The sequence below is a fragment of the Terrapene carolina genome, unplaced genomic scaffold (assembly GCF_002925995.2).
Source record: "Terrapene carolina triunguis isolate 2854851 unplaced genomic scaffold, T_m_triunguis-2.0 Scaffold62, whole genome shotgun sequence".
NCBI classification, from domain to species: Eukaryota; Metazoa; Chordata; order Testudines; family Emydidae; genus Terrapene; species Terrapene triunguis.
Window position 1 is genome coordinate 10846957 of NW_020664413.1, and position 26225 is coordinate 10873181.

Below are 26225 nucleotides of genomic sequence, written 5' to 3' on the forward strand. Positions count from 1 at the left end.
GTTGAAATGAAGAATGACTCCTATTATGAAGGCTTTTACATTCTGACTTTGTAGTCAGTTTGAAAAAGATGACTGGCAAAGTTCATTACTATAGTACTGGAATGTTGGGTTGTACGGATTTGAGCTTCTGATTGACCCTTCTGCACAGTAGTTATGTGAGTGCTGCATGAGATCCCATAGCCATCCTCCTAGGAGAGCTGTACAGTTCACAGTACATAATGAAGTGTTCTTCAGGAGGGGAATCAAACCCTTTAATAAATGGACAAGCCACCTGAAAGCTGTTGAGCTTTCTGGAAAAGAAATGAGGCATTTTGACTTTCATTCACACCAGCAAACTACAAAGAAGTGTACAGGGCTTGTGCAAACAAAAAATATAAGCACTTGCTAGGATCTCAGGATGTTCAAAGGCACGTTGCAGGGAACGGACTACCTTATTGCTGCAAATATGCCAGCTACTGTGCAAAGTATTCATACTGCAGGCAGCCTTGTACCTTAACCTGATTTTAGTTGCAAAAAAGGTGAATAACTGTTGTCCAATATCTTCATATTAGGTGCTGTCATAGGCTTTTGTAATGCTTGGCTAAAGACTAACATTAAACCCTAAATTATTACTATTTCTCTACAGCTATAGCATTTGTTGCACAAAGACACACAGTTGCTGGAAAGTTAAGTATGTGGCCAAAGGGATTGATCCTGTTTGTTATGGAGGGTGAACCTGGTCAGTCCCATCGTCTAAAGACGCTTGCTTGCATAAGCACTGACATATTTGACCCTGTGCTAATTATCAGCGGTCCTGGAGAAAAATGAGAAGAATTGACTGCATATTCATCTCATTCATTTTGTTCAATTTGGAAAATTCCAGTGAGGATTCAGAGGGTAGGGTGTAGACAGCAAGTGTAAGGGTATGTAATAGTTCACTAATGGCAGCAGGTGCAGCTTCTGTCACACTTTAGTCTTGTTAGACCTCTCGGCAGCATTCTCCATACTAGGTCATGATATTCACTGAATCAGTTTCAGTCGGGTGTTATGGAAAGTTTAAACAAAAAAAACAAAAAACAAAAAAAAAAATCAAGATTAGCATGCCATTCACTGACCATCTCAGGAAGCCAATAAACTCTTGTCAGATTGTTTCCTTTGCTTGCTGTGTCCCTTGGGGGCCACTTTTCTTTGCTAGCTACATGTGCCTGCATAGTTTAATTATAAGAAATGTAATCTGCCCTTCTATCAATTTTTATAGCTTCCTGTTCCACCTGAATCCTATTTCAGTTTCTACTTTGCTCACTGATTTATCGGGCATTTGGCAATGGATGCATGACCACTTTATGTGGCTGAATTGAAACAAAACAGAAACCCAGTTTATTGGCCATAAGTCGTTGCTAAGTGATGCTTCCACCCTAATAATTCTGTTCAATAACATTCTAATCTGTAAGTACAGTTTACATAGTTTGTGTGTCAAACCATCCTCAGCCTAGTTATGTATATTAGGTCCACTATTAATGCTTCTCTTTGTCACTTATGAAACTGTGCTAGGCTCAGCAGAACAGAGTGTTGGATAAATGCTCTGGTCATCTTAATATCACATTGCCAGTCTTACTTTTAGGAGCCCTACTGACACTGTATTTGGGATGCAGATTAAAATGTAAGCAGCTTGGATCTTTATGGGCATTCACACCTGGCTGAGTATCTTACTCCTGTTTTCACATCTTTGCTTAGTTTCCTGCTTAAATTACATAGACTCTAACCTGATCTTTTTTTGCTGTTGGTCTCTTAGCTGAGATACCCCAGCCATTCCCCTTGGAGGGGAGTGGCAGGTAAAGTAGATATTAGTACTGGCAGTGTTTACATTTAAACTCCTGCAAGTATGGCCCTAAGGCTTTGCCAAGATGAAGCCATGTAGAGTGAAGGGTTCCTGGCCACATCTCCATAAATCTTCAGACTAGAGCCCCAACTCCCTGGCCTTGCCCCTGGGCCGAGCCTGTTCTGCTGATAGAACAGACTGTAAGTGTGTGTGTGGGGGGGGGGCTTGCCTCTGCCTTCACAGCCTTCTATTGCCTTCTCGTGCAAGGTAAAGGGATATATATTGACTAAACAGGGTTCAAAAAAGAACTAGATAAGTTCATGGAGGATAGGTCCATCAATGGCTATTAGCCACTATGGGCAGGACTGGTGCCCCAGCTTCTGTTTGCCAGAAGCTGGGAATGGGCAACAGGGAATAGATTACTTGATGATTACCTGTTCTGTTCATTCCCTCTGGGGCACCTGGCATTGGCCACTGTCAGAGGACAGAACATTGGCATAGATGGACCTTTGGTCTGACCCAATATGGCCGTTCTTATGATAGCATTATACCCCTAGAGCTGTACATAGTCTCCCTAAGATTCACGCAGAAGGGGAATGTGGTCAGTTGTCTTTGCGCTGCCATTCCCCTCCTCTTGGGGAACCCAGGGTGGGTGCTCTTGGAGGGCTGCATGCTGGGAAGGGGCTAGAGACTAACTGGGATGGCGGCAGGGGCATGCAGCACAGAGTAGGGCTGGGCAGGGGTCTGCACATCATCTTCCCCCTCAATTCACAGATAACCTGTGAAAATGAACAGCCTGCAACTGGCTGTGTTATCTCTCAAGTAACCCCCCCCCCCCTCCCAACCCCCCGGCTTTGCCCCCCCCCCCCCCCCCCCCCCCCCCCCCCGCAGTGCCTCCTGCCAGCCAACAAACAGCTGAGCGGCAGCCAGCCAGCTCCAGGGCCCCGCCCAACAGTTGTGGGTGCTGAGCACCTCCTGATTTGTTTGTTTTTCTGTGGATGCTTGAGCCCCGGAGCACCCTCGGCGTTGCTGACTATGCTTTCAGGCACAGGGACTTGCAACAGAGGCACAGGTCTCAGTGTAGCTGGCCTTGTTTCTCCAACAGGTCCTCTAAAATCCAAAGGGTAATGGGGGTGGGGGCATACTCGTCCTTGTGATAGGCTGGCATCTGGGGTCTCTACAAGGGAATCCTTAAAGATGTTTCCTCCCCGGACCCTGTACCTGTTGGTCATTCCATGTATGGGGATGATCCTCTATTCTGGTTAATCAACAATCTGATAGATGGGTGTGAGGGATGCTATATAAATACCTTTGTATTGTTACACTGATAGATTTGCACTACATCAACATGGCAGCTCCTGGGACATTTTGGCTCAGAACTTAGCTTTCGGGCATGTTTGGTTAGTGAAATGTCATGGTGGGGCTAGTCCAGCTGTGTACTGCCATTTCACCAGCCTGTGTGAGTCCAGCTCTCAACTACTGATTTTACTCTTCTCAGGGTGCAGAGTTCATGGGAAATACTTCCAGAGACCCTTTCTTCTTTGTATGCTATAGTTTGTATTTTGCCATCATCTTCTTCTTGTCAGCAGAGGGAGCAAACTTCAGAATGGCAGTTGCCCTAGTTTCTCAATTCTCTCTGCGCATGCTGGAAATAAATGGATTATCTGATACGCTGACTAGAAGAAGCCAGGAGGGATTAACTGAGTCCTAAACCTTAACGCTTCCTTTAGGTTTGTCACATGACTTCAATGTTGAAGGATATTCTTAAGCCCAAGGAAACTGTGGCCCTGTTCAGTCTACAAACAAACCCTGGAGCAGAGCAGAGCTGGCTAATGTTAAAAGGGCAGGTGTGGGGGTGTATATGGAGTTGGGAGTTTGTATAGTCCATGGAAAGGTAGTGAATTTTAAATCCTCAAAATAGAGCAGACCATATTTACCCTGTTAGGGAAGATTATAGAAGTGAATTAAAACAGTTTAAGAGCCCTCTTGTCTTTTGTGCAAGCCATTGTCTCAGAGACTTTCAGGGAAACATGACAAGCTTCCTGATCAGGCAGAATACCCAACATACAGGGACAAAGCAGTTTGAAAAGATTCACATAAGCTTGCCCAAAGCTAACAGGGCAGATTAAGAACATAAGAATGGCCATACTGGATCAGACCAAAGATCCATCCACCCCAGTATCCCGTCTACCGACAGTGACCAATGCCAGGTGTCCCAGAAGGAGTGAACCTAACAGGTAATGATCAAGTGATCTCTCTCCTGCCATCCATCTCCACCCTCTGACAAACAGAGGCTAGGGACACCATTCCCGCACAAATAATTCAATGGTTCTATGTCATCTTATATCAGCTGAGGATTTGGCCCAAGATGTCTTACGTACCTCTGCTATAATGACAAAAAGTTATGTCTGTTTGGTGGCTTGAAGAAAACACTTGACTCCACAGAAGTTGGTTTAGCTTACAGTATGTCTACACTGCAATCGTGGGTCCGATTGCAGCTCATGCACACAGCTCAGGTACTGAAGCAGTGATGCCACGGCAGCCCGGACTTCAGCGAGAGGTAGCTGCCCAAATAATTATTAAGGGGTCCAGGCAGGCTTGCACAGGCCGTGCTGAAGCCTGTGCTGCCACAAGGTTTTCTAGCTCAGTTATGTCTACACAAGTTGCAATCTCACACCCCTATTGCAGTGTAGACATATTCTGTCATGCACAGATAGGAGCTGATTAAATTCTAATCACCACCTGCTGCCCACACACAAGCTGGGACTATAAATCTTTTTGGAAATAGAGACAGCAAAGTGCAGGGAATGGGGATCTGGATGGTGAGTTGGGGGATCCAGATTCTGTATCAGGTTTTTGTCACGGACTCATTCTTTGCATCTGAGCAAGTAGTTTAACCTTCCTATGCCTCCATTTCCCTGCTTTGTACAAAAAGGATAGTGATATTCCCTCTCCTTTTGTAAGACATTAGAGAGCGAAGTATATTATGATTTATTAACTGACATACTGAAACCAGTAGCTGAATCACATGGGGAACACTTTGAATTAAGGATTTATTTGCAAAAATGTTCTTTTTGGTCTAATATCACATTTTTTCTAAATTGCAGTCATGTAATAACTTACACATAAAGGATACGAATTTCAAAAGGCCAATTTTTCAAGAGAGACTTAGGCAGTCTTAGGTTAAGTCTTATTGAAAGACAATAGAAATTTTATCTATAGACTCATTCAACATTATCTAACTATAGTAATTTTCTTTCCGGGTACTAAAATATAAAATACTTTGTAAGGTCATTATTGCAAATGTATCGTGTCTCACAAGTTATTAAAGAAGGTAGCATTATTTATTAATAGATATTTTTATTACACTCATTGCTTTAATATCTGAGACCTCTTAAATGTTTCATTAATAGATACAGCTATTACATCTAGGAACTCAATGTGACGTGTTAACAGCAGTTCATTCTCTTGCTCCCCAATCCAATAAAGGTAGAAATCAGTTTAATATAAAAGGCACTTTAATGGGTGAGTGCAGGGCGGATGTGCAGGTTTAAAGTTCCAGAGCAGGGGTGGTATGGAGTTCACTTACACTGTGATTCTAACTTCAGTTCTGAGGTCGTGTATATTGGTTAAGCTAAAAAGTCCAGAATGCTGGAGCCTTAGGGCAAATCAGTTAATGCCCAGACCTGCATATTTGATAGAGATGCATTTCTCATTAACATAAACATCAGTAAGTGTCCTGAATGTCCAGCTCCTAGTGTCTTACCATGAAACTTACTCCAATTCCTTTTCCGTTTCCTATTAATGAGAGAAACACTTAATCACAAGGGCAGGTCTCACCTCCTCTGCCCCTGTGTCAGAGCAGGAGAGAGAGTATGTGTATGTGTGTGAGAGAGAATGAACTAGCATGTATGTAAATTAATGATGATCCAGGAATCGGTATTAATCCACACAGTAACTAGCTGCATAACATACGACTCCAGAGAGGAAACCCCTGATGATTAGCTGCATGCTAACTTTCCCCGTCTCTGCCTGTACAGAACCTAAAATGCAGAGCTAAGGCCAAATCTGAAGATCATTGGTTCCTTTGGCCTTTGGATCAGGCCCTTCAGCTGGTAGGATGGCTGGCTGGCGGTAATGTGGAAAGGGATCATCTGGCATAATCATCCTTTCTTCTGGGTTGCCTCCCTTCAGCCTGGTGTGCGGTTATTGAGCACATGCTTAGGATCCTGAGTTCTTTGCAGTGGCATTCTTAAATACTTGTCCTAAGATGTGGTTCTGCTCTGAACAGCTACTTTTAAAATGGCCCCATTGTCTCAGTGATTTTCACATCAAATCTTCTCTGTTCACAAGCAAAGAGATGCTTGGTTCCCTCCCCAGCTGAAATGCCTGCAAACTCCACCTAGGATGAGAAAGTCAAGCCGGATTCTATACTTTCTCATGCATTGCTGCCAGTACTAAAGGTTCCCTTTGCCATGTTATGCATCTGTGGGTTTGCACACATGTAACTCAGGCCTTGTCTACACTAACGTTGTAAGTTACGTTAGTTAAGTTATGTAAATTAGGTAACTTAAGTTGACATAACTTACGTCAACTTGCAGCAGTGTCTACACTGTGCTCTGTTGACACGAGACGCTCTCCCATCGACGTAGCTTCCGCCTCTCTTTGAGGTGGAGTACTGAAGTCAACGGGAGAGTGCTCTCCCATCGACTTATCATGTCTTCACCAGACCCGCTAAGTCAACGCCGCTGCATCAATCGCAGCGGCATCAATTTAGCGCTGTAGTGAAGACTAGTTCTCAATTAACAATGCAGGTGATGATACGCAAGAAGGAATAGAATCCTAGCTCCCGCACCCAGGCCAGGAGGGGAAAAACTCTATAGTCTGGTCACTAAAGTCAGCAGATCTGTCGAGGGAGAAAGGAGCCATAGTTATTTTTCAGAGCGGAACTGCTCCTCTGACATTTCCTACAGGAACATTCGAAATGTTTCCTTCGCTTTTCTGTCTATTTCTTTCTTAACTGTGTGAAGACAAAGCACTTGAATTTAAATGAGCAGCTGTCCACATCTGATTCCAATTACATGTTTAGAGTGTTCATGTCATCCACTAATGGTCGTTACTGTCAGAAGGGATGACAAAGTTCTCCAATATCTTGGGGAGATTAATAATTTTTATGCAGAATATATTTGAGATCCATTATTATTTACACAGATTCTTTCACATTAAAGTCAATACTAGGTTTGGAAAAACAATCCTAAAAGACTTCTTGGATGAAGAAAATGGTTTAATTCTTTATAAGCTTCCGAGAACAAAAAAATGGGATCTCCATTATTCCCAGAATGTCAGGGTGTCAAGAAGATGTCCCCTATGTACAGAATTCTAGTTGGTTAGGTGCATTATTAGGAAATGTATTGGGGGCTTTGTTCCCAAGTATCAATTACTGACCATTTCGTGAATACTACATGTACAGTACTGGCTTGTATGGATCAATGATCTCCTCCACTATGATAAATCTTGGATTCCTATCAGATCTACCATGAAAGACCAAATTCTGGCCAATGCTAGGAAGTCAGGTAACCCACATCCCAAATGGAAATATATATGCAGCAAAACTTGTGTCGGTATGTGTCCCTATTTTGCCTGAGGCCGGGCCGGAGCATGGTCCCCTCCTGCATTCTCCTTTTGCTAAGAAAAAAAGATAATGCATGAAGACCTCTGATGTATAAGAGCATGCTCTGGTCAGCTGCAGAAGTGGGTGTATATGTACCTGGAGGCCGTCTCCATTTCCCTCTTACCACTTGCAGTTACACCTTTCCATGGTGAAAATTGAAGGGGGCCTGACGAGTGCTGTCTTTTACACCTTCTGGAGGAGGCACAGGCACACAACCAACTTCCCTCGTGTGTCTGCTGCAACCTGAAGGTTTGCTGGCGTGCATGGATGAGCATTAGCAGCAGAATTTAGCCCAAAGGTTGAAACCTTCCAGTGCTATATGCATGTTCTAGCACTTTTCTCATTCTGTGCTATTTGTAAGCCAAAAAATGTTGAATTCATCTCTTCGCTTTTAAACGGTTACCTTTAAACATTACTGCTTCTGTTCTTGAGGCCTGAATGGTCCCAGGATGGCAATGGATAGACTCCATCAGCATCACTACGCTTTGCATCAGACCTTCAATGCACTGATATCTCCCACACTGGCACCTAGATAAATGCATGTAAAGATGTTTAAGTAGAGAAACAGGATATTGGTGTGTACATGGTGCTGGTACAGTGTTTTACTGGCCTGAATGTGGCTCACGAAGCAACAGAGTTAATGAACCTACCCTAAACAAGTGCCAATAAAATCTTCTTACCACTCCAGCATCATGTATTACGTTGTTATAGATGTAGCATTGTAAAAATTTATTGGTATTGATTTTGTATCCCTCCACCTTTAAAATGTAAGGTCAAGTTGCCTCAATTACCATGTGTGGGTCATTGAATGATAAATCATTTCTAATTTTGACTGCATTCCATCATTATATAAAAGAGCTCACAAATGGCATGACTAGGTGCAAATAATTTAGAAAGTAGAGATTCCCAGAGATCCAGTGAGAGAAGGCAAGATTTTATAGCCATGACAGGCCACAAGATATTAGACCTTAATGCTGTCATTGGACTGGAATCTGTCAGCCTTGGGGCTTGAACTATTGTAACAGAGAGTGAGGGCAAAGAAGTAAGTATTTTTGTGACATGTTTTTCCCCCCCACCCTTTTTACTGAAGCGTTTCAGAGGTTAAAAGGTGTCTCAACAGAGATGGGTTAGTGGGCAGAGTGCAGGTCAGATAGTCAAAGGTACATGATAAATGCATTTGATCACATGGCTATGCAATTGATCACATGGTGGAACAATATATCACGTGGTTGCAGAAAGAAAGGAATTAATAGAATGAGCATCATCACCACGTATGTGATAAAAATAAACAAACTATAGTCTACAGCCTTCAGAGAGTTAGATTATTGCCTGTTGCCTGTGCTGCAATTAACACTGGAAAGGGGTATGCTTTATCAAATTTTTAAGAACTGGTACTTTAATTTGCCTTTCTAACTATGCACTAGCCATTTAGAACTCACTTAGATGCTTGCTGGGATGTTGGTTGTTAGAGATTCCTCTCGTGCTTTCTGATCAGGCGCGCTCGCTCGCTCTCTCTCTCTCTCTCTCTGAATTTCATGTCCATTTCTTCACTTTACCTTGCAGAAGAGAGGTGCCGCTTCTTTATTGTCCAAAAAAATGAAATGTTTCTATTTCTTCTATTTTTTCAGATAATGAACCCAAATTTCATCCAAGAAGGTGAGTGAAAGACAGCTGCACACTGCAATGTTTTCCTGCCACGCCAGCTACCAGGATCAACCCACGTGAAACAGAACTTCACAGGGTTTGATCATAGTGACTCGCACTAGGGCAGGTCCCGCACTGGCACGCTGCCTGAGTAATCTTGGCTAGATTCCAGGGTAATCAGCGTGAGGAGGATTCCTTCTGGCCCTAGTGCCTCCTGTCAACAACCAAAGGATCCATGCAGTGCTGAAATCACCAGACCCGCACTTCCCCCAAATGCCGTTTTCAAAACAAAAAAGTCAAGTGAAATAGCCAGTGCCTGAGCGTTAGCATCTTAAGGGTGGTGGTACAGCCCTGCCAAAGAGGCAGGCGAGAGCTGCATTGGCCCAGGAAGAGCATCAGGAGATTGTGCCTCAGGCCAGCGCAGTCTTTCCCGTGGCTGCTCAGTGTGAACCGGAAGGAGCAGGAGCTCGCTCTGCTCCATCTATTATGATGGTACAGAATGCCATTGTAACCCACACACCTCCTGGGTGTGATGTTCTGTCCCATCTAGTGGCACCAAAACCACTTAAAGAGAGAGAGAAAATGAGTCTGCTCTACAGCCTTAGCCTCATGCAGTAGAGGCTCATGCACTAAGCTCCAGAGGTCCCAGATTCGATCCCGCCCGCCAATGACCGGGGCCTGTTGGTGTTACACCATCTCCCCCAGTGTGCCAGCGCTATTCAGCAGGCTGCAGGGGACACAGCCCACTTCCTCCTCACCCATTTTCCAGTGATTTGCTTCCCAGGTGGAGAAAAGAAGCGAGCAGTCTCTGCGCTTTTCAGAGCAAAGGAACTGCTAGTGTGGGAGGCCCTTGCACCTTGGGCTTTTTGCAGGGCTTCTACCCCAGCATGGCCGTGCAAGAACCATCACAGTCTGGCTCTTAGTGAAGTTGCAGTTTCAGCAATTTTCCTTCCAGCCTCCTGTATCCTTAGCACTTGGTACAAAGGTTTTAAAGGCATCATTCAGGCACATGATCCCTGTATAAAAACCCACTGTGACTGGTAGGATGAAACGCTTGTATTCAAATATTGGGTCTGGATGGGGGCACATTTCTTCTGCTTGGCTAAAAGGATTTGTGTGTGTGTGTGTGTGTGTGTCTTTGCTCCAGTGGCTCCAGAGTTCCTTGTGCCATTAGTGGATATCACCTGTTTGCTTGGTGACACAGTGATGCTTCAGTGCAAAGTCTGTGGACGGCCAAAGCCCAACATAACCTGGAAGGGACCGGATCAAAATATTCTCGACAATGAGAACAGCACAGCCACTTATACCGTTTCATCCTGGTAAGTTCATGCATTGGACTCCCAAAGTATTCAGGCTTGTTGGTAGTTTCCTTCCCATCAAATGAGGTGACTGCACCAGTCAGACTGCAAGACACGTTAAAGATATGATTATCTAGGCCAGCCTGGCATGCTGCAGTAGCAGCACATTATGTATGCCAGCTATAGGGGATCAAAGTTTGGGACTCGGGTGAAGTCTGCAGCTCCCCAACCTGGGAATATGCTTCGCCTCTGGGACGAGACAGTGTCTTGTGTGGCTCTCTAGGGACCTCCTCCAGCTGTTCCAAGAAGAGCATCGACGGTCTCTAGGGGAAGTCCTAGCTGACGGCGCTTGGGCAGAAAGACAGGCCATCATGATGCTGGATGCCCCAAAAGCCCCACGTTGGGGAGGGAAAAAGATATTTTCCAGAGAGCTTTGCAATCAGCTTTGGGCAAACCTTGCTGGCTCTGGAGTTTGAGTGCAATTCAGATGCTCATCTACAGCTTATCTGAACCACTCGGGAGGACAAAATTAAAGTGGAAATCTCAGGGGAACAAGCTCTCAAAAGATTTTCAGCACTTCTGGTTCTGGTGCAGATGTAACCTGGGAATGCAGAGTCGGGTGAAAATGAAAAATAAGAAATCAAAAAGAAGGTACTGTGCTCATTCATCGAAACGTGCTGCCAGGTCAAGAGAGCCCCTGGAGACCATCAGGTTTTCATGGCTGCCCTTACTCTAATTTGCCCTGCTTGCATTTACTCAGCAGATTGATTCCCTGGGGTATTTAGAGGGATGATATTCCCATACAGGTGATGTGTTTACATCAGTGGTTCCCTTTTTTCCTTCAGAACTGGGGATCCATCTAGTCTTGTTGCCTTGATTCTTTTTTTCCCCAACATCCCTCTCCCCACCCCTCCGCTGCCAAAACACCTGACTGACGGATAACTTACGTGCAATGGGCCAAATTCAGACCTACTGCAATCTGGTGCAAATCCATTGGACTCAATGGAGCAATGTCACAGGTCTGAATTTGGCCCAGTAGAACTAAAAATACCCTTAGTATGTATTTCTCCTTAGTGCTTTGCATTGACGTCCTTTATCTGTGCCCATTGTACCCTCTAAGACATCGTCATCGTTCCAATACGCTATGAGAGATGCCTGTGTAAGTATTCGCTCGTAAAGCAGCATTTTAAACTGTGACGTTTCTGACACCTGTAGTGATTCTGGGGAAATCGCCCTGAAGATTTGTAACCTGATGCCTCAGGACAGTGGTATTTACACCTGTGTGGCAACAAATGAACATGGAACAGCCTCGACCTCAGCTACAGTCAAAGTGCAAGGTATTGGATTTTAACCTTATCTTTTTGTGCTTCTGAAACATAATGCAGCAACAGCTTTGCTGAGCCTCTTTGTGGAGGCTGGGAGCACTTACAAATATCCATTCTCCAAACAAGTAGGTAAGGAGCTGTTGCAAGTGAATGACAAACAAGGGGGCCAAATCATACAGCCTTTACTCAACCCCAATTCCCACTCATGTCAGAGGGAGCAGCTGATGCTTAGCTCTAGATTTAGATGCCTTAACTTTAAAGGCCATGTTTTAAAATGTTGGCCTAACATGCATCATAACCACATAACCTTTACCCATCCTAACTGAGAATGCTGCTTCCCATAACTACAGCATCCTGTGGGCCCAGACTGGGCCCTGATGCAAAGCCCAAGTGTGATTTGCATAAAGGCTTTCAGTGAGAGTAAGCAGGAAATTGAGTCCTCTCCAAGTTGCAAATCATCAGCATAGATGCTGTTGCCTACAGATGTTGTTGCCCCTGCTCTTCCCTCTTTGCAGGAAGCTTTGGCCAGGGGAGCCTGCACCTAAGCAAGGGGGTGTGAAGTTTACTGGTGGTGAATTTAGGGCTTTGCACCCCTTTGAAGGGAGGGGGTAAGGACTTGGCCCTTAGAAAACACTTTGTGGGAGCTCACCTTTGAGGAATGATGAAGGTTCCATGGAATTGTAATGAGTCCCAATGGTGAGCTGATTGTTGGTGACCTCCAGCTCCAACAAAGCATATTTTAGAAATTCAAATGAGAGATGCCTGCGGCATTGGAGGCAACGCAGCTGTAATGAAAGTATAACTGATGGCTTGTGGAGATGCGAGTATCATGAACATATAGGAAGTCAATTTGTTTGTTCTCACAATGGGCCCCATTGGTTTGATTTGTCAGATTTACCGGGAAAGTAAGTGGGTAAATGAGCTGCTACCATATTCCAGACAGGGCTTAGCTACATGCGTAGCAATTGCTGATTGACTCCTAAGTGCTACAGTAATTCAAATAAGTATTATTATTATTAATAATAATTCCACCCCGTGTGCCTTGTCTGTCACCTTTTGCAATGTCAGCCGTTCAAAGGTCACTACTGTGTGTGCTCACCACACCAACGGCCCAATCCCAAGTTCAGGGAAATCGTTGGACTTTTTTTTTTTTAACTTCAGTGGGTTTGGATCAGGCCCTGAGGTTGCAGCAGAAACCAGTAGCAATGGGCTAAGGACACCCATGCACCTGCATTTACCATAGTTAAAATAACCTAATCCAAATTGCCATGTGTCTGAGTGAAAATTCCCCTCCCCCTTCCCCCCCGCTGTTCTCCAAGGTCAAAGGTAGAAGGGTGATGATATTGCCATGCCATCCTCAGTGATGCTCAAATATACCGTGGCTGCACTTGCCTTCCTTTGTTCCTCAAATATTACTCGAGAGAGTGGGCACTCAGGCTTCAGAGCAAAGCTGAGAGCAAGAAGAAACTCCCACCCATGCTCTAGTGTTGCACAATTGAGTCAGCACATTATGGTCTAGAGGGCATTGGCCTTCCTCTAAAACCTTTCAGTCTAGACCCGGGTTGGAAACAGGATACCTGACTGGATGGGCCAGTTCTGATAGAACAATTCCTGTGATCTCGCCAGCCGCTGCCCAGACAACTCTCATGTCCACAATAGGTAGTGGAAAGGCTTTTTTTTTATATGCTCTAAGCAATAAAGTACAAACAATAAGTGATGTGATACTGGTTTTTCTCTTCAAGGTGTTCCAGCAGCCCCAAACCGTCCCATTGCTCAGGAAAGAAGCTGCACTTCAGTGATCCTTCGCTGGCTGCCCCCATCCAGTACTGGCAATTGCACCATTTCAGGCTACACCGTAGAGTACAGAGAAGAAGGTAGGGAAACATTAGCCTTTACGGCAGGGGTGCCATTTAGGGGGCACAGAGGGGCCTGGTGCCCCCTCCTCTGAACTTCATACAGAAGGTGTGCTCCCAGGCAGAGCTCTTAGGGAATGTCTACTCTGGCAGAGTTACAGCGCTGCTCAGAGAGCGCTGGAGGGAAACTGCTGTTGTGTGTTCACACTGTCAGCTGCCTGTGCAATAGCGTGTTCACACTTGCAGCAGTATTTGGAGTGGTGCACTCTGGGCAGCTATCCCACAGAACATCTCTTCCTCTTCTGCCGCTAAGAGTTGTGGGAAGGCGGAGGGGATCGCGGGGCATCCTGAGTCCTGTCCCAATGCCCCGTGATGCATTGCTTTGCATTCCAGAAACCCCCGTGCTTCCATCCACATTTGGCACCATCTTCCCACGGTTTGTGTACTGTGCGCTCTGCCTCTTCAGGCTGCAGGAATGGATTCCGAACTGTTGACCAGTATGCTACTCACTCTGACTAACCCATCATGAGTGGCAGTGGAGTTATTCCTAAAACTACAAAAGCAAGAGGAGTGCGACATTGATCTCACCACACTTAGTAGCTATGACATGAGATTTTGGCATTCATGGAGGTGCTGACCACAGTGGAATGCCGCTTTTGGTCTTGGGAAACAACCACTGAGTGGTGGGATCACATAGTCATGCACATCTGGGATGACGAGCAGTGGCTGCAGAACTTTCGGATGAGGAAAGCCACATTCATGGGACTGTGTGATGAGCTTGCCGCAGCCCTGCGGCGCAAGAACACGAGCATGAGAGCTGCCCTGCCATTGGAGAAGCGCGTGGCGATTGCGCTGTGGAAGCTGGCTACTCCAGACTGCTACCAATCAGTCACTAACCAGTTTGGAGTGGGAAAGTCAAACGTTGAACTTGTGTTGACAGAAGTGTGCAGGGCCATTAATCACATCCTGCTCCGGAATACCGTGACCCTGGGCAACGTGCGTGACATTGTGGATGGCTTTGCACAAATGGGCTTTCTTAACTACTGAGGGGCGATAAATGGCATTCATTCACCAGACCACCTAGCCACCAAGTACATTAATCCCAAAGAGTATTTCTCAATGGTTCTCCAGGTGCTTGTGGATCATCGTGGGCGTTTCACAGACCTTAACGCAGGCTGGCCCGGAAAGGTGCATGACGCACGCATCTTTCGGAACTCTGGCCTGTTCAGGAAGCTGCAAGCAGGGACTTTCTTCCCGGACCAGAAGATCACCGTAGGGGAAGTCGAAATGTCCATTGTGATCCTTGGAGACCTGCCTACCCCTTAATGCTGTGGCTTATGAAGCCATACATGGGGCAACTTGACCGCAGCGGTTCAACAACAGGCTGAGCAAGTGCAGAATGACTGTTCAATGTGCTTTTGGCCGTTTAAAGGCCCACTGGCGCTGCCTATAAGGGAAGCTGGACCTGGCCATTGATAATATTCCTATGCTTATCGCTGCTTGCTGTACGTTTCATAATATTTGTGAAAGGAAGGGTGAAAGCTTCACTTTGAGCAGTCTATGAATCTTCCTATTCAAGTGTATGAAATTGGACAATTTCCAGGACTGTTTTCAAAACATTTTCATACTTGAAGTATCTGCCTGTGAGATGTTCATGATGGATGATGCAATGAACAGGGAGAAACTCCGGAAACTTGGGATCGCTTTTCAAAAGTCCAATAGGGCCTACTTTTCCCCCCCACCATTGCAGGTGCTCCATCCATTGCAACACTGACAAGTTTATCCAGCAGTGCATTGCCATTTGTCAATGCTTTGTCAAGTGCATTCTTCATGTCAACACCGCGGGCTGTTTCTTTCAGCACCACTAAGTCCAACGTTTCTTCTTTCACAACTACATCCGCAGAAACACAGTCTGAAGATGTCATTGTCATCCATGAAATTAATGTAGGGTTAACACTTAAATCTAAAACTATTCAGTTGCGACTTATGAACAGTAAACACAGCCTGTAGTGTGCAGCATGCAAGCAGATCACAGCACACGAGGTCTGCACAGTGCTACAGTGACACAATTTCCTGTTATAATGAGCATGTGCTGCTGAAGTCCCCAGCCGCGGTGCCCCTCCCACGGGGCTGAAGCTCCAGCAGCAGCGCCCCTCCGCCTGCTGGGCTGAAACCCTAAGCACTGGCTTGCCGCCTCCTCTGGGGCTGAAGACCCTAGCAGTGGTGCCTCTCCTGCGGGGCTGAAGCCCAGCTTTGCCACCCCCAGCTTCGACTCAACACCCAGCAGGGCTGAAGCCCTGAACCATGGCGCCCTGCTATGGGGCTGAAGCCACGAGTGCCGGCTTGCCCCACTGTGGGGAGAAGCCCCGACCTTCGGTGCCCCCCACAGGGCTGGAGCCGCGAGTGCCGGCTCTTCCCCTCCTCCCCGCAGGATCAAGCCCCAAGCTCTGCAAGCCGCAGTTGATCCCTTAAAGAGCCACAAGCGGCTCGTGAGCCTCAGTTTGGCCACACCTGTCATAGGCCATTAATTTCACCCAGCTACTCCTGCATTAAGCCCAGTAACTTGGGTTTGGCTAAAGCAAAGGCATCCCGTCTTGATTCAAAGTCTTTTCTTATATTGTCACTGTATCAGACAGGCTTTTCTGATGGCCTCTTACTGTGACTACATTAAACTGCTTGTGTTTTTGATCCAAATAATTTTGCTGTTTCCTGCATTCCAAGTAACGTCCCACTTCCTGTATTCCTTCCATCCAGCACTGAATTCCCCCACCTTTCTCAACTCCAACACTCCCTTCCCCCCCCCCGCAAAAATAAATAATTAAATGCACTGCCATCCCTACGGGCCTAGCAATGCATTATGCCAAGGTCATACAAAATGATTCACATTCCTATTTACCTTCTGCCCACAAAGGCATAATGTTCGCTGGGCGGAATGCCTTGCCTTAGGCATGCGGCCTCTGTTTTTTTTCCCCTCTTAATCACTCTACAACAAAAATGTAAGAAGCAATTTGAATTTAATTGTCTAAATCCCGTCACTTAGTGAATGATCTACCAGCTATCTTAACCCTCATCGCATCAATTTGACCGGCACATCTGACAAAGAACATTAACAACATTAATTGTTGCCTTAACTCTTGCATTAACAACAGTAACCAAAACATTTTAAAAAGCAGTAGTTCTGTTTTTTAAAATGTTGTTGATTCCTCCACTGTTACTCAACTTCACAAGGATCACTGACTTTTCCCTGCCTGTCTCTGCGATGTAAGCGAACCTCACAGATAGTCATGTTCATGTACTTTATGCAAAGCAAATACTTTATGGTAAGAACTTAAGGTTAAAAAGTCAGTCTTATACACAAAGATTCGGCCTCCTGACTCTAATTTATATAAAAATACTCCATGCTTATGCATCTTGCTCTTCTCTTGCCATGTGAATGCCCAATATTACTGCGACTTACCATTAATGGGTGTCATGCAGCTCACATGCCCCCAGATCAAAACATACCCCAGGCCCAGAGGTTGAAGATTTGTGATATGTAGTCATGCCATCTTCAGTGAATCTGAATTGTAACGTGGCTGCCTGTGCCTCCTTCCCAGATGCGATTATTACCACTGGTCCAGTTTTCTTCATTCTTTTTCCCCATATTTGGCACATTGCAAATGGGTCTTCCTCCAGTGCATCCCAGAATCCTTTGTGCTGGTTTCCATTGTTTTTCAAACAAGACACCAAGGTCCATGGCTCTTCACGGGAAGGGCTACAGGAATGGTTCCCCTGGGTTTCCGGGCATTCATTGAAGACCCAGTTGCAAGTGACTGAACCAATCTGCATCAGCACAGGTGAGGAGAGACTGAATGGGGCTCAAAGTTATTTGTGGTAACCAGAGGCCCCTCTTTTTTAAAAAATAAATAAATAAAAAACCCTAAAAAATCTCAAGTACAGAATCTCCTTTTCTGTTGATTCCTTTGGTATTTCACCCAGTTATTCCACTGTCATTTCCAGATATGTCTGGATATTTTTTCTTGGGCTGTATTTTGGTCTTGTTGTCCATGAATTTTATTCCTGGAAGGCTCCATATTTAGCAGATCTCATTATGTACGCCACAGACATGTTCTGAGAATCCTGACAACTTGTTCTTCATCTAGGTCCTTCAAGAATCCTATCTAAAGCCCAGCTCCCTCTTGCCAGTGTAAATAATGCATCATAGAATTTCTTCCACTGCACTTCACTGTAATCAAAGAGAAAAAATCATCAAGTCAACATCACATTTCTTTACCTGATTTCACATTCACTGAAACCTTGTGCACAGGCCGGTGCACATCAATGTAAGCCTGGTGTGAGACAACCTCAAATGCTGTGCGCATTTCTGGGGGCTTCAGTGCCAGAAAGTTATTGGCAGAGAACAACAAAAATGACAGGGTGTCACAGGGTCTGCATAGGTTTCTGCCCTCTCGCCCTGTGCTTAGACTGGTAAAATAAGAGTTCTCACGCCTTCTTCTGGTGTTTCACCCTTGTGCTTTATTTTACAGTGCCACCGTGCAGTCCCCTTTATCCCCCAACAGTTATCTCATTTCTACCCCATTCCAGGGTCTCTTGGCCCTTGAGGCTCCCTTCCTGTGGTGAGGAGACAGAGCTGTCACCTCCTGTCTTCTCCCAGGTTAGCCTCCCAACTGAGTTTTGTTCAGGGCTTTTATAGCCCTCGCAGCCTTCAGCCCAGCTGTCGCTGCTTAGCTCAGTCTATTGCAGTGACAGCCCTCATTAGGGCCTGCAGCTGGGCTCCCTGCTGGCTGCTTTGAGCCTCTGCCCCTGGCCTTTCTGCCTGAAAGCAGGGCTTAGCCAGCATTTTAGCTGGGCATTCAAGGGGTTTCACCCCTGCCCTGCCACACAGGGGTTGCAGGGATTGACTTAAAGGAAAGAGTAAAAGTATTACATAGCTGTAGCTTGGTTAAACAATAACTAGAGAGAAGATGTGTTTGGAGGGAGAAAAATTGTCCCAGGAGGGGACCGAGGAGATATTAGCAAAGAATAATGGGATGAAATTGTGAGAAGAAAAGTTTAGGATGCGCTATCAGGAAACTCAACGAGGAGTACTTGTGACACCTTAGAGACTAACAAATTTATTTGGGCATAAGCTTTTGTGGGCTAAAACCCGCTTCATCGGATGCATGGAGTGGAAAATACAGTAGCAGGTATAAATACACAGCACATGAAAAGATGGGAGTTGCCCTACCAAGTGAGGGGTCAGTGCTAACAAGCCAATTCAATTAAGGTGGAAATGGGCTATTCTCAACAGTTGACAAGAAGGGGTGAATACCAAGAGAGGAAAAATCACTTCTGTAGTGCTAACGAGGCCAATGTAATCAAGGTGGCCCATTTCAAACAGTTGACAAGAAGGTGTGAGTATCAGCAGGGGGGAATTGGTTTTTATAGTGACCCATCCACTCCCAGTCTTTATTCAGGCCTAATTTGGTGGTGTCCAGTTTGCAAATTAATTCCAGTTCTGCAGTTTCTCGTTGGAGTCTGTTTCTGAAGTTTTTTTGTTGAAGAATTGCCACTTTTAAGTCTGTTATTGAGTGTCCAGGGAGACTGAAGTGTTCCCCTACTGGTTTTTGAATGTTATAATTCTTGATTTCTGATTTGTGTCCATTTATTCTTTTGCGTAGAGACTGTCCGGTTTGGCCAATGTACATGGCAGAGGGGTATTGCTGGCACATGATGGCATATACCAATGTAATAAATTTGTTAGTCTCTAAGGTGCCACTCCTCAATGTTTTTGCTGATACAGACTAACACGGCTACCACTCTGAAACCTATCAGGAAACTGTCATATACTAAACAATGGAATAGTCTCCCGTGGGATGTGGTGGAAGCCCCATCACGAGGGAGGCCTGATTCTCCTCTCCATTACACCAGTATAACTCCAAGAGGAGGCCACATGCCTAATGCAAGTTAGAACCCCTTGGATCACCCTAAACAACGGAATTAAAGCAGCTCAAAACCAGTGTATTGGAGTGGAGCATTAGGCCCATCAAAACTTGTCTTGAGCAAATCACTCAAGAATGTATCATTGCAAACAATCCTGTGTATTTTCAGGTCAATGGTCAAAATTAATTGCATAATAATAGAGGCTTTTTCATTTCTACCTTTAAAAAAAAAACCATGGATTTTACCTGCTCCAATATAAACAGCCTCATGTGACATGTGTGTGTGTGTGTGTGTGTGTGTGTGAGAGAGAGAGAGAGAGAGAGAGAGAGAGAGAGAGAGAGAAAATATTCTCTTACTGAGTATGCTTCATTCACACATTGATTTCTTTATGAATTGGCCTTATCATTCCGCTATATCACCTGTAAACGGTGATGGCTAAGAACTGGTATTCTTTAAGAACTGGTATTCTACTTTTGAGCTAAATCAAACTGTATTTTCTTCAAATGGCTCTTTTTCTCCATAAAATTCAGGATCCCAGGTCTGGCAGCAGTCAGTAGCCTCCACTTTGGATACCTATCTCGTCATTGAAGATCTCACTCCAGGCTGTCGATATCAGTTCAGAGTCAGCGCCAGCAATCCCTGGGGAATTAGTTTACCTAGTGAGCCCTCAGAATTTGTGATCCTCCCTGAGTATGGTGAGTACTTTGTGAAAAGGAAAAGGCCAGCTGACGGATGAGAAGGAGAAGGTAATGCTTATAAGGAGAATTGTTCCTTGATTGGTCAACATTAAATTTCCATTCCAGAGCTGATTCAGGTGATGAATATCAGAGAAAGCTAGATGCTTCCTCAGAACAGTCCTAAATGTTACTAGCCTCACCAAGTCCTAGCATCAGCACAACTCCTTTCTCTCCAAAAGGAAAAGGCATTTGGATAACTGAGTATCTGATGGATCCCAGAAAACTCGCCATTCCTCCACCCCACCATAACAGGATTCCTCCATATCCCCCCATGCCAGGCGATGTATGCCCCATTCCTCTCTTACCTGCCCTACCCCCACATGCCACCGGCTCTGTCTGGAAAGTAGGTCATTGGAGAAATATAATCAAGTTGAATGAAGGGCTTTGCAGACCCAGCCAATAATCCTTTACACTTCTGTAAGGGATTTCATCTGAGGCTTTCAAATCAGTTTACAAATATTAATCCTCCCCACGCCCCTGAGATGTGGATAAGGCAGGATTACTAACCTCATTTTACAGATAAGGAAATTTAAGTGCTCTTGGTTTAAAACATATGAATGTATTTCATCAAGTCATAAAACCCTTTTAAATGGAGAGGGAGGATGGACTTGCAGTCAAGGTCCTGTGTGACCTTGGACAAGTCACTTGATCCTCAGTGCCCATCTGTAAAATGGGATAATACTTTCCATCTCCCACATTCTGCCTTGCCTATTTAGACCATAAACTCTTTGGAGCGAGGTCTGACTCGTGCATTGCCTAGCACCATGGAGCTCTGGTCTTGGTTGGTGGGTCTAGGCACTAACTGTAATATAAATAATAATTTTGTTTTATATTGTAAGAAATAATAGAACTTATCTTACAATGGCATTAGAAGTCTCTGCTTTTCCTTGCACTTAAATGGAAGCTGTATTATTTGACTCCTACTCAATACGACAGCTCAGGATTTGAGGCTGACCCTCCACTCCCTGGCGATCAGATCCTCACCCCACTCTGGAAAAGGGCCAGAGTGGCAAAAAGGGGCTCCAGAAGCTAGGATCTAGCAGTGGGAGCTTTTTGGTGCAGGCACTGTGGAAAACAGCTTCAAGTCTCTCCTTTAGGGACCCCCTCATAAGCCGCAGCTTAGGGGGCAGGGATGGAGATGGGAGGGTATGTCAGGCACAGGGCTACAGCACTGAGATTCTGGGCAGTTTCACGGCTGTTTTAAGAGTATGTCTACACTGCAGCTGGAAGCAAGTCTCCTAGCCTGGGTGGGTAGACTCGCGCTAGTGTGGCTAGAGTTAGCACACTAGAAATAGCAGAGTGGGCTGTGCAATTCAGGTTGGGGCTCAGGCTCTCAACCCTGAAAACATCCACTCCATGTGCAGCGGCAGTCAAAAAAGCAAACAGAATGTTGGGAATCATTAGGAAAGGGATCGATAATAAGACAGAAAATATCATATTGCCTCTATATCAATCCATGGTATGCCCACATCTGGAATACTGTGTGCAGATGTAGTCGCCCCATCTCAAAAAAGATATATTGGAATTGGAAAAGGTACAGAAAAGGGCAACAAAAATGATTAGGGGTATAGAACACCTTCTGTATGAGGAGAGATTAATAAGACTGGGACTTTTCAGCTTGGAAAAGAGACGACTAAGGAAGGATATGATAGTGGTCTATAAAATCATGACCGGTGTGGGGAAAGTAAATAGGGGGAAGTGCTATTTACTCTTTCTCATAACACAAGAACTAGGGGTCACCAAATGAAATTAATAGGCAGCAGGTTTAAACCAAACAAAAAGAAGAATTTCTTCATGCAATGCACAGTCAACCTTTGGAACTCTTTGCCAGAGGATGTTGTGAAGGCCAAGACTATAACAGGGTTTGAAAAAGAACTAGGTACATTCATGGAGGATAGGTCCACCCATGGCTATTAGCCAGGATGGGCAGGGATGGTGTCCGTAGCCTGTTTGCCAGAAGCTGGGAATGGGCAACAGGGGATGGATCACTTGATGATGACCTGTTCTGTTCATTCCCTCTGGGGCACCTGGTACTGGCCATTGTTGGAAGACAAGATATTGGGGTAGATGGACCATTGTTCTGACCTAGTATGGCCGTTCTTATGTTCTTCAACCCTTGAGAGCCTGCACTCCAGCCCAACTCGCAACATCTGCACTGCTATTTTTAGTGCACTAGCTCAAACCCCGTGTCATGAACATACAGCTAAGGGTAGCATAAAATCCCTCCTTTACCTGTAAAGGATTAAGAAGCTCAAATAACCTGGTTGCACCTGACCGAAAGGACCAATAAGGGGAGAAGATACTTTCAAATCTGTGGGGGAAGGTTTTTGTTTTGTCTCTCTCTGTGTGTTCTCTCTGGGTCATCGAGGAATCAAGGCAGGGAAAATACATCTCCCAAAGCCATACCTGAACTAAGCATCTAAGATTACAAATTGTAAGTAATAGGAAGGAAATGCGTTAGATTATCTTTTGTTTTAGTTTGTGGATTGTCCCTATGCTAAGAGGGAGGTTTATTCCTGTTTTTTTGTAACTTTAAAGTTTTGCCTAGAGGGGAATCCTCTGTGTTTTGAATCTTATTACCCTGTAAAATTACTTTCCATCCTGATTTTACAGAGGTGCTTCTTTTACTTTTTTCTTTATAATAAAGTTCTGGTTTTTTTTAAGAATCTGATTGGTTTTTAGTGTCCTAAAACCCCAAGGGTCTGGTCTGTGCTCACCTTGTTAACCTATTTGGTTGGTATATTATTCTCAAGCCTCCCCAGAAAGGGGGGTGAAGGGGCTTGGGGGAATATTTTAGGGAAACAGGAACTCCAAATGGTCCTTTTCCTGAATCTTTGTCTAACTCACTTGGTGGTGGCAGCAGTACCCATCCAAGGACAAGGAAGGATTTCTGCCTTGGGGAAGTTTTTAACCTAAGCTGGTTGAATATAAGCTTAGGGGGTCTTTCATGCGGGTCCCCACATCTGTACCCCAGAGTTCAGAGTGGGGAGGGAACCCTGACACCCCGTCAGTGTGACTCTGTCTACCTGGGCTGGGTCGCTCGCTCCCAGCTGTAGTGTAGATGTGCCCAGAGAGGCAACTATAACTTAGGCCCCACAAGCTGTCTTTGTTACAGTGAAGATCATGCAGCCACTGGAGCAGCCCAGAACTCGGACGTCACAAAGGTAACTTCAAGTCACCTTAACTTCCTCTTCTCCTGGGCTGCACCTTTTAGAGGCACAGCGCAGAATCTCCCGCTGGCAGTTTTGCCTAGGGAAGAGATATGGAAACTGACTCTTAATTGTTAATTTCTCCTTTAAGACACTTAAATTTTTAAATGCTATATGATCATTAGAACGTGTTTTATGTTACCTAGGAAACTTTTCTTAACCTGGATCTTTCTTGAATTTGTTTTTCCCCAAAGATGCTGCCGCTGATGGCGCCACTGTTTCATGGAAAGAAAACTTTGACTTTGCTTATATGGAATTCCATGAGATTGGGAGGTAATATTAGCATTGTAATAAACCAGAAAAACAACCATGTGAAGCTTTCCCATCAGGAGAATGTTTAGGGTTCTTTTTGTAGCTACCAAGTAAATGCAACGTTTCCTTCTTACCTTTTTAAAAATGCCATTTCTTTCATGCTGTTGTGCACATAAAATCAGTACAAAATATGTCACTTTCAAGATCAAGTTTAGAATATAGTCTGAGTGTAATTCAGAAGGGAATGGCTGAATGTGAACTTCTAACCTATTAGGTGTGGAAATCTGTATCCGTCACTGGAAGTTTTTGCTAGCATCTGCTCTCATTTCTCTAGTTTGACCTGGGCTTTTAATGTCATGATAATCCAGCCAATCTTGATATACTTAACTCTCAGCGCCCTAGTTCAGCAAAGTGCTTAAGCGTGTGCTTAAGTCCATCACTATCCAACAAAGTATTTAAGTGCACGATTAAAGTTAATCATGCACGTAAGTGCTTTGCTGAATAGAGATGATTTGTTGAACTGGAGCCCAAATGGGTAATGTAGAGTACTTTGTGTGAGCTCACCCTCTTGGGGTTGGCCAATACATAAAGATAAGGGATCTACTACTAGTGCAGTCTAAGAGATCTGCTTTAGGTCAAGTGGTGGAGGCCAGTGTTTCTGGGGCTAATGGGTTAGGGTTCTATCGTGGCTCTGTAGGGCAATGTGCAATTCATCTAGTACCTGTCTGTGTTCAGTATATGGATTCTTTAATTACTTTACTAGTTACAAGACAAGAGTATTTCACTTTGTTCCTCCACTGTGGAACAATTGTGCATGGCTTTGGACAAGTCTGACCTGCTCTGTATAAGTGATTCACTACTGCTTCCCCTCAGAATCACTTGACCTCATATCTGAAATGACTAGGTGAAATTATTAAATATTGTTAATTAATGGGGGGGGTTCTTTTGGTTTTCTGAGAGTGGTCGTTTTTATCAAGAAAATATTTTTGTGCTTATTTAAAAGAAAAAGCAGCAGCTGCAAATTGAGCCCACGGGAGATCATTAGACGACAGCACAATGACTGTACAAAGAGAAATGACGCCATTTATCATCTTTTTGCTCATCCCAAAAAATCTAAACTCCCAGGATAGGGAACGTAGGTTCTTTGTAAGGAAATGTTATGAATAACTAGACAAATCTGATTCCTTGTAAAATATTAATGCGCTGACTCAAATAACACTTTGAAAATCACTCTTATTGCACTGAAAAAACCAGACATGATTTATTCATGGATCGTCTTCATTATCGTGTCTTCCAGGGGTCGATTCTCCACAGTAAAGAAATGTATTCACAAAGCCACCAGGAAGGACGTCGCTGTGAAATTCATTAGTAAAAAAATGAAAAAGAAAGAGCAGGCGGCACACGAAGCAGCTTTGTTACAGCACTTGCAGCATCCTCAGTACATAACTATCCACGATACCTATGAGTCGCCCACGTCTTATATCTTAGTTTTAGAGCTGTAAGTACCTCGCAGGATCAGGAGTTAAGTGCGGCTCTCCCATTGACTTCAGTGAGCCTAGCATGTCACCCGCTGCCCTTTTTTAGATCATAGTGCCGGGTAGCGCACCCGTTACACGCTGGATTTCTATTGTCTCTCGTCTATGGACTAAAGGAAACTAAGAATCACTGGGACAAGTTCATGTTTGATGTTACTCCGCTGAAGGCAGTGGGATTACATCAGAGATTAATTTGGCCCCCACTGTCCATTTTTGATAATTGTGTTCAAATATATATCAGTCAAATCTCACCCAAATGCCTATTTTTTTTTTTTTTTTTTTTAGTGACAAATGCAGTGCAGCAAGCACTATTGCTCTGTAAAGAAAGGGTGGCTTTTGGAGACAACATGTCTTAGTGGACAGAGCACTGGTTTAAGACTCCAGAGACCTGAGTTCTAGTCCTGGCTCTGTCACTAACCTGCTGGGTGACCTGAGGCAAGTCACTGGCCACCCTGTGCCTCAGTTTCCCCAGCTGTCAAATGGGGATAATGATATTGGCCTGCTTTGAAATCTAATTATTAAAAAAGTTTGATATTATTATTAATGCAAAATGCTACCTAGGTAGAGAATGTCCCATGACGTACAGGTGGGCTATTTGTGTGTGTGTGTGTGTGTGTGTATATATACACAGATAAATAGGCCTGGGTGGACATTTTTCAGAGTGTACATTTTCAAAAGGAAAATATTTTCATTTGAAAATTTCTTTTTTTTCTTTTTTTTTAACACCTTTATCCATCAGCTCTACAGATAAATAGACCAATCCCAGTAAATAAATGTATTTGTTTTCAGAGAAATTGCCACCATATGTTGAATTAGTCCTTGAGCAAATGATGGTATCTTGAGGCTGCTTTAGTTTTTCAAAGACTGTTGATAAGTTAATGGTTGAGGAATAATCATCCTACCGTTTTCATGGCCTGCCAGTGTCTTTAGATATCATTAGCTACATGCTGAGCCTTACATTTGAGCTTCCTCCATTTTTAG

The 26225-nt window shown here is 44.5% G+C and overlaps 1 protein-coding gene across 2 annotated transcripts in view; it reads left to right on the forward strand.

The window, feature by feature from the left end:
* Nucleotides 1-26225, forward strand: part of KALRN (kalirin RhoGEF kinase) — a 716112-nt gene that overhangs the window by 686451 nt on the left and 3436 nt on the right. For both annotated transcript variants that reach the window (XM_026647403.1, XM_026647404.2), the window contains 7 exons: nt 9098-9125; nt 10261-10432; nt 11627-11748; nt 13479-13610; nt 20042-20206; nt 23652-23730; nt 25007-25207. In XM_026647403.1, coding sequence (XP_026503188.1) covers nt 9098-9125; nt 10261-10432; nt 11627-11748; nt 13479-13610; nt 20042-20206; nt 23652-23730; nt 25007-25207 — 899 coding nt within the window. The remainder of the gene's footprint in view (nt 1-9097; nt 9126-10260; nt 10433-11626; nt 11749-13478; nt 13611-20041; nt 20207-23651; nt 23731-25006; nt 25208-26225) is intronic.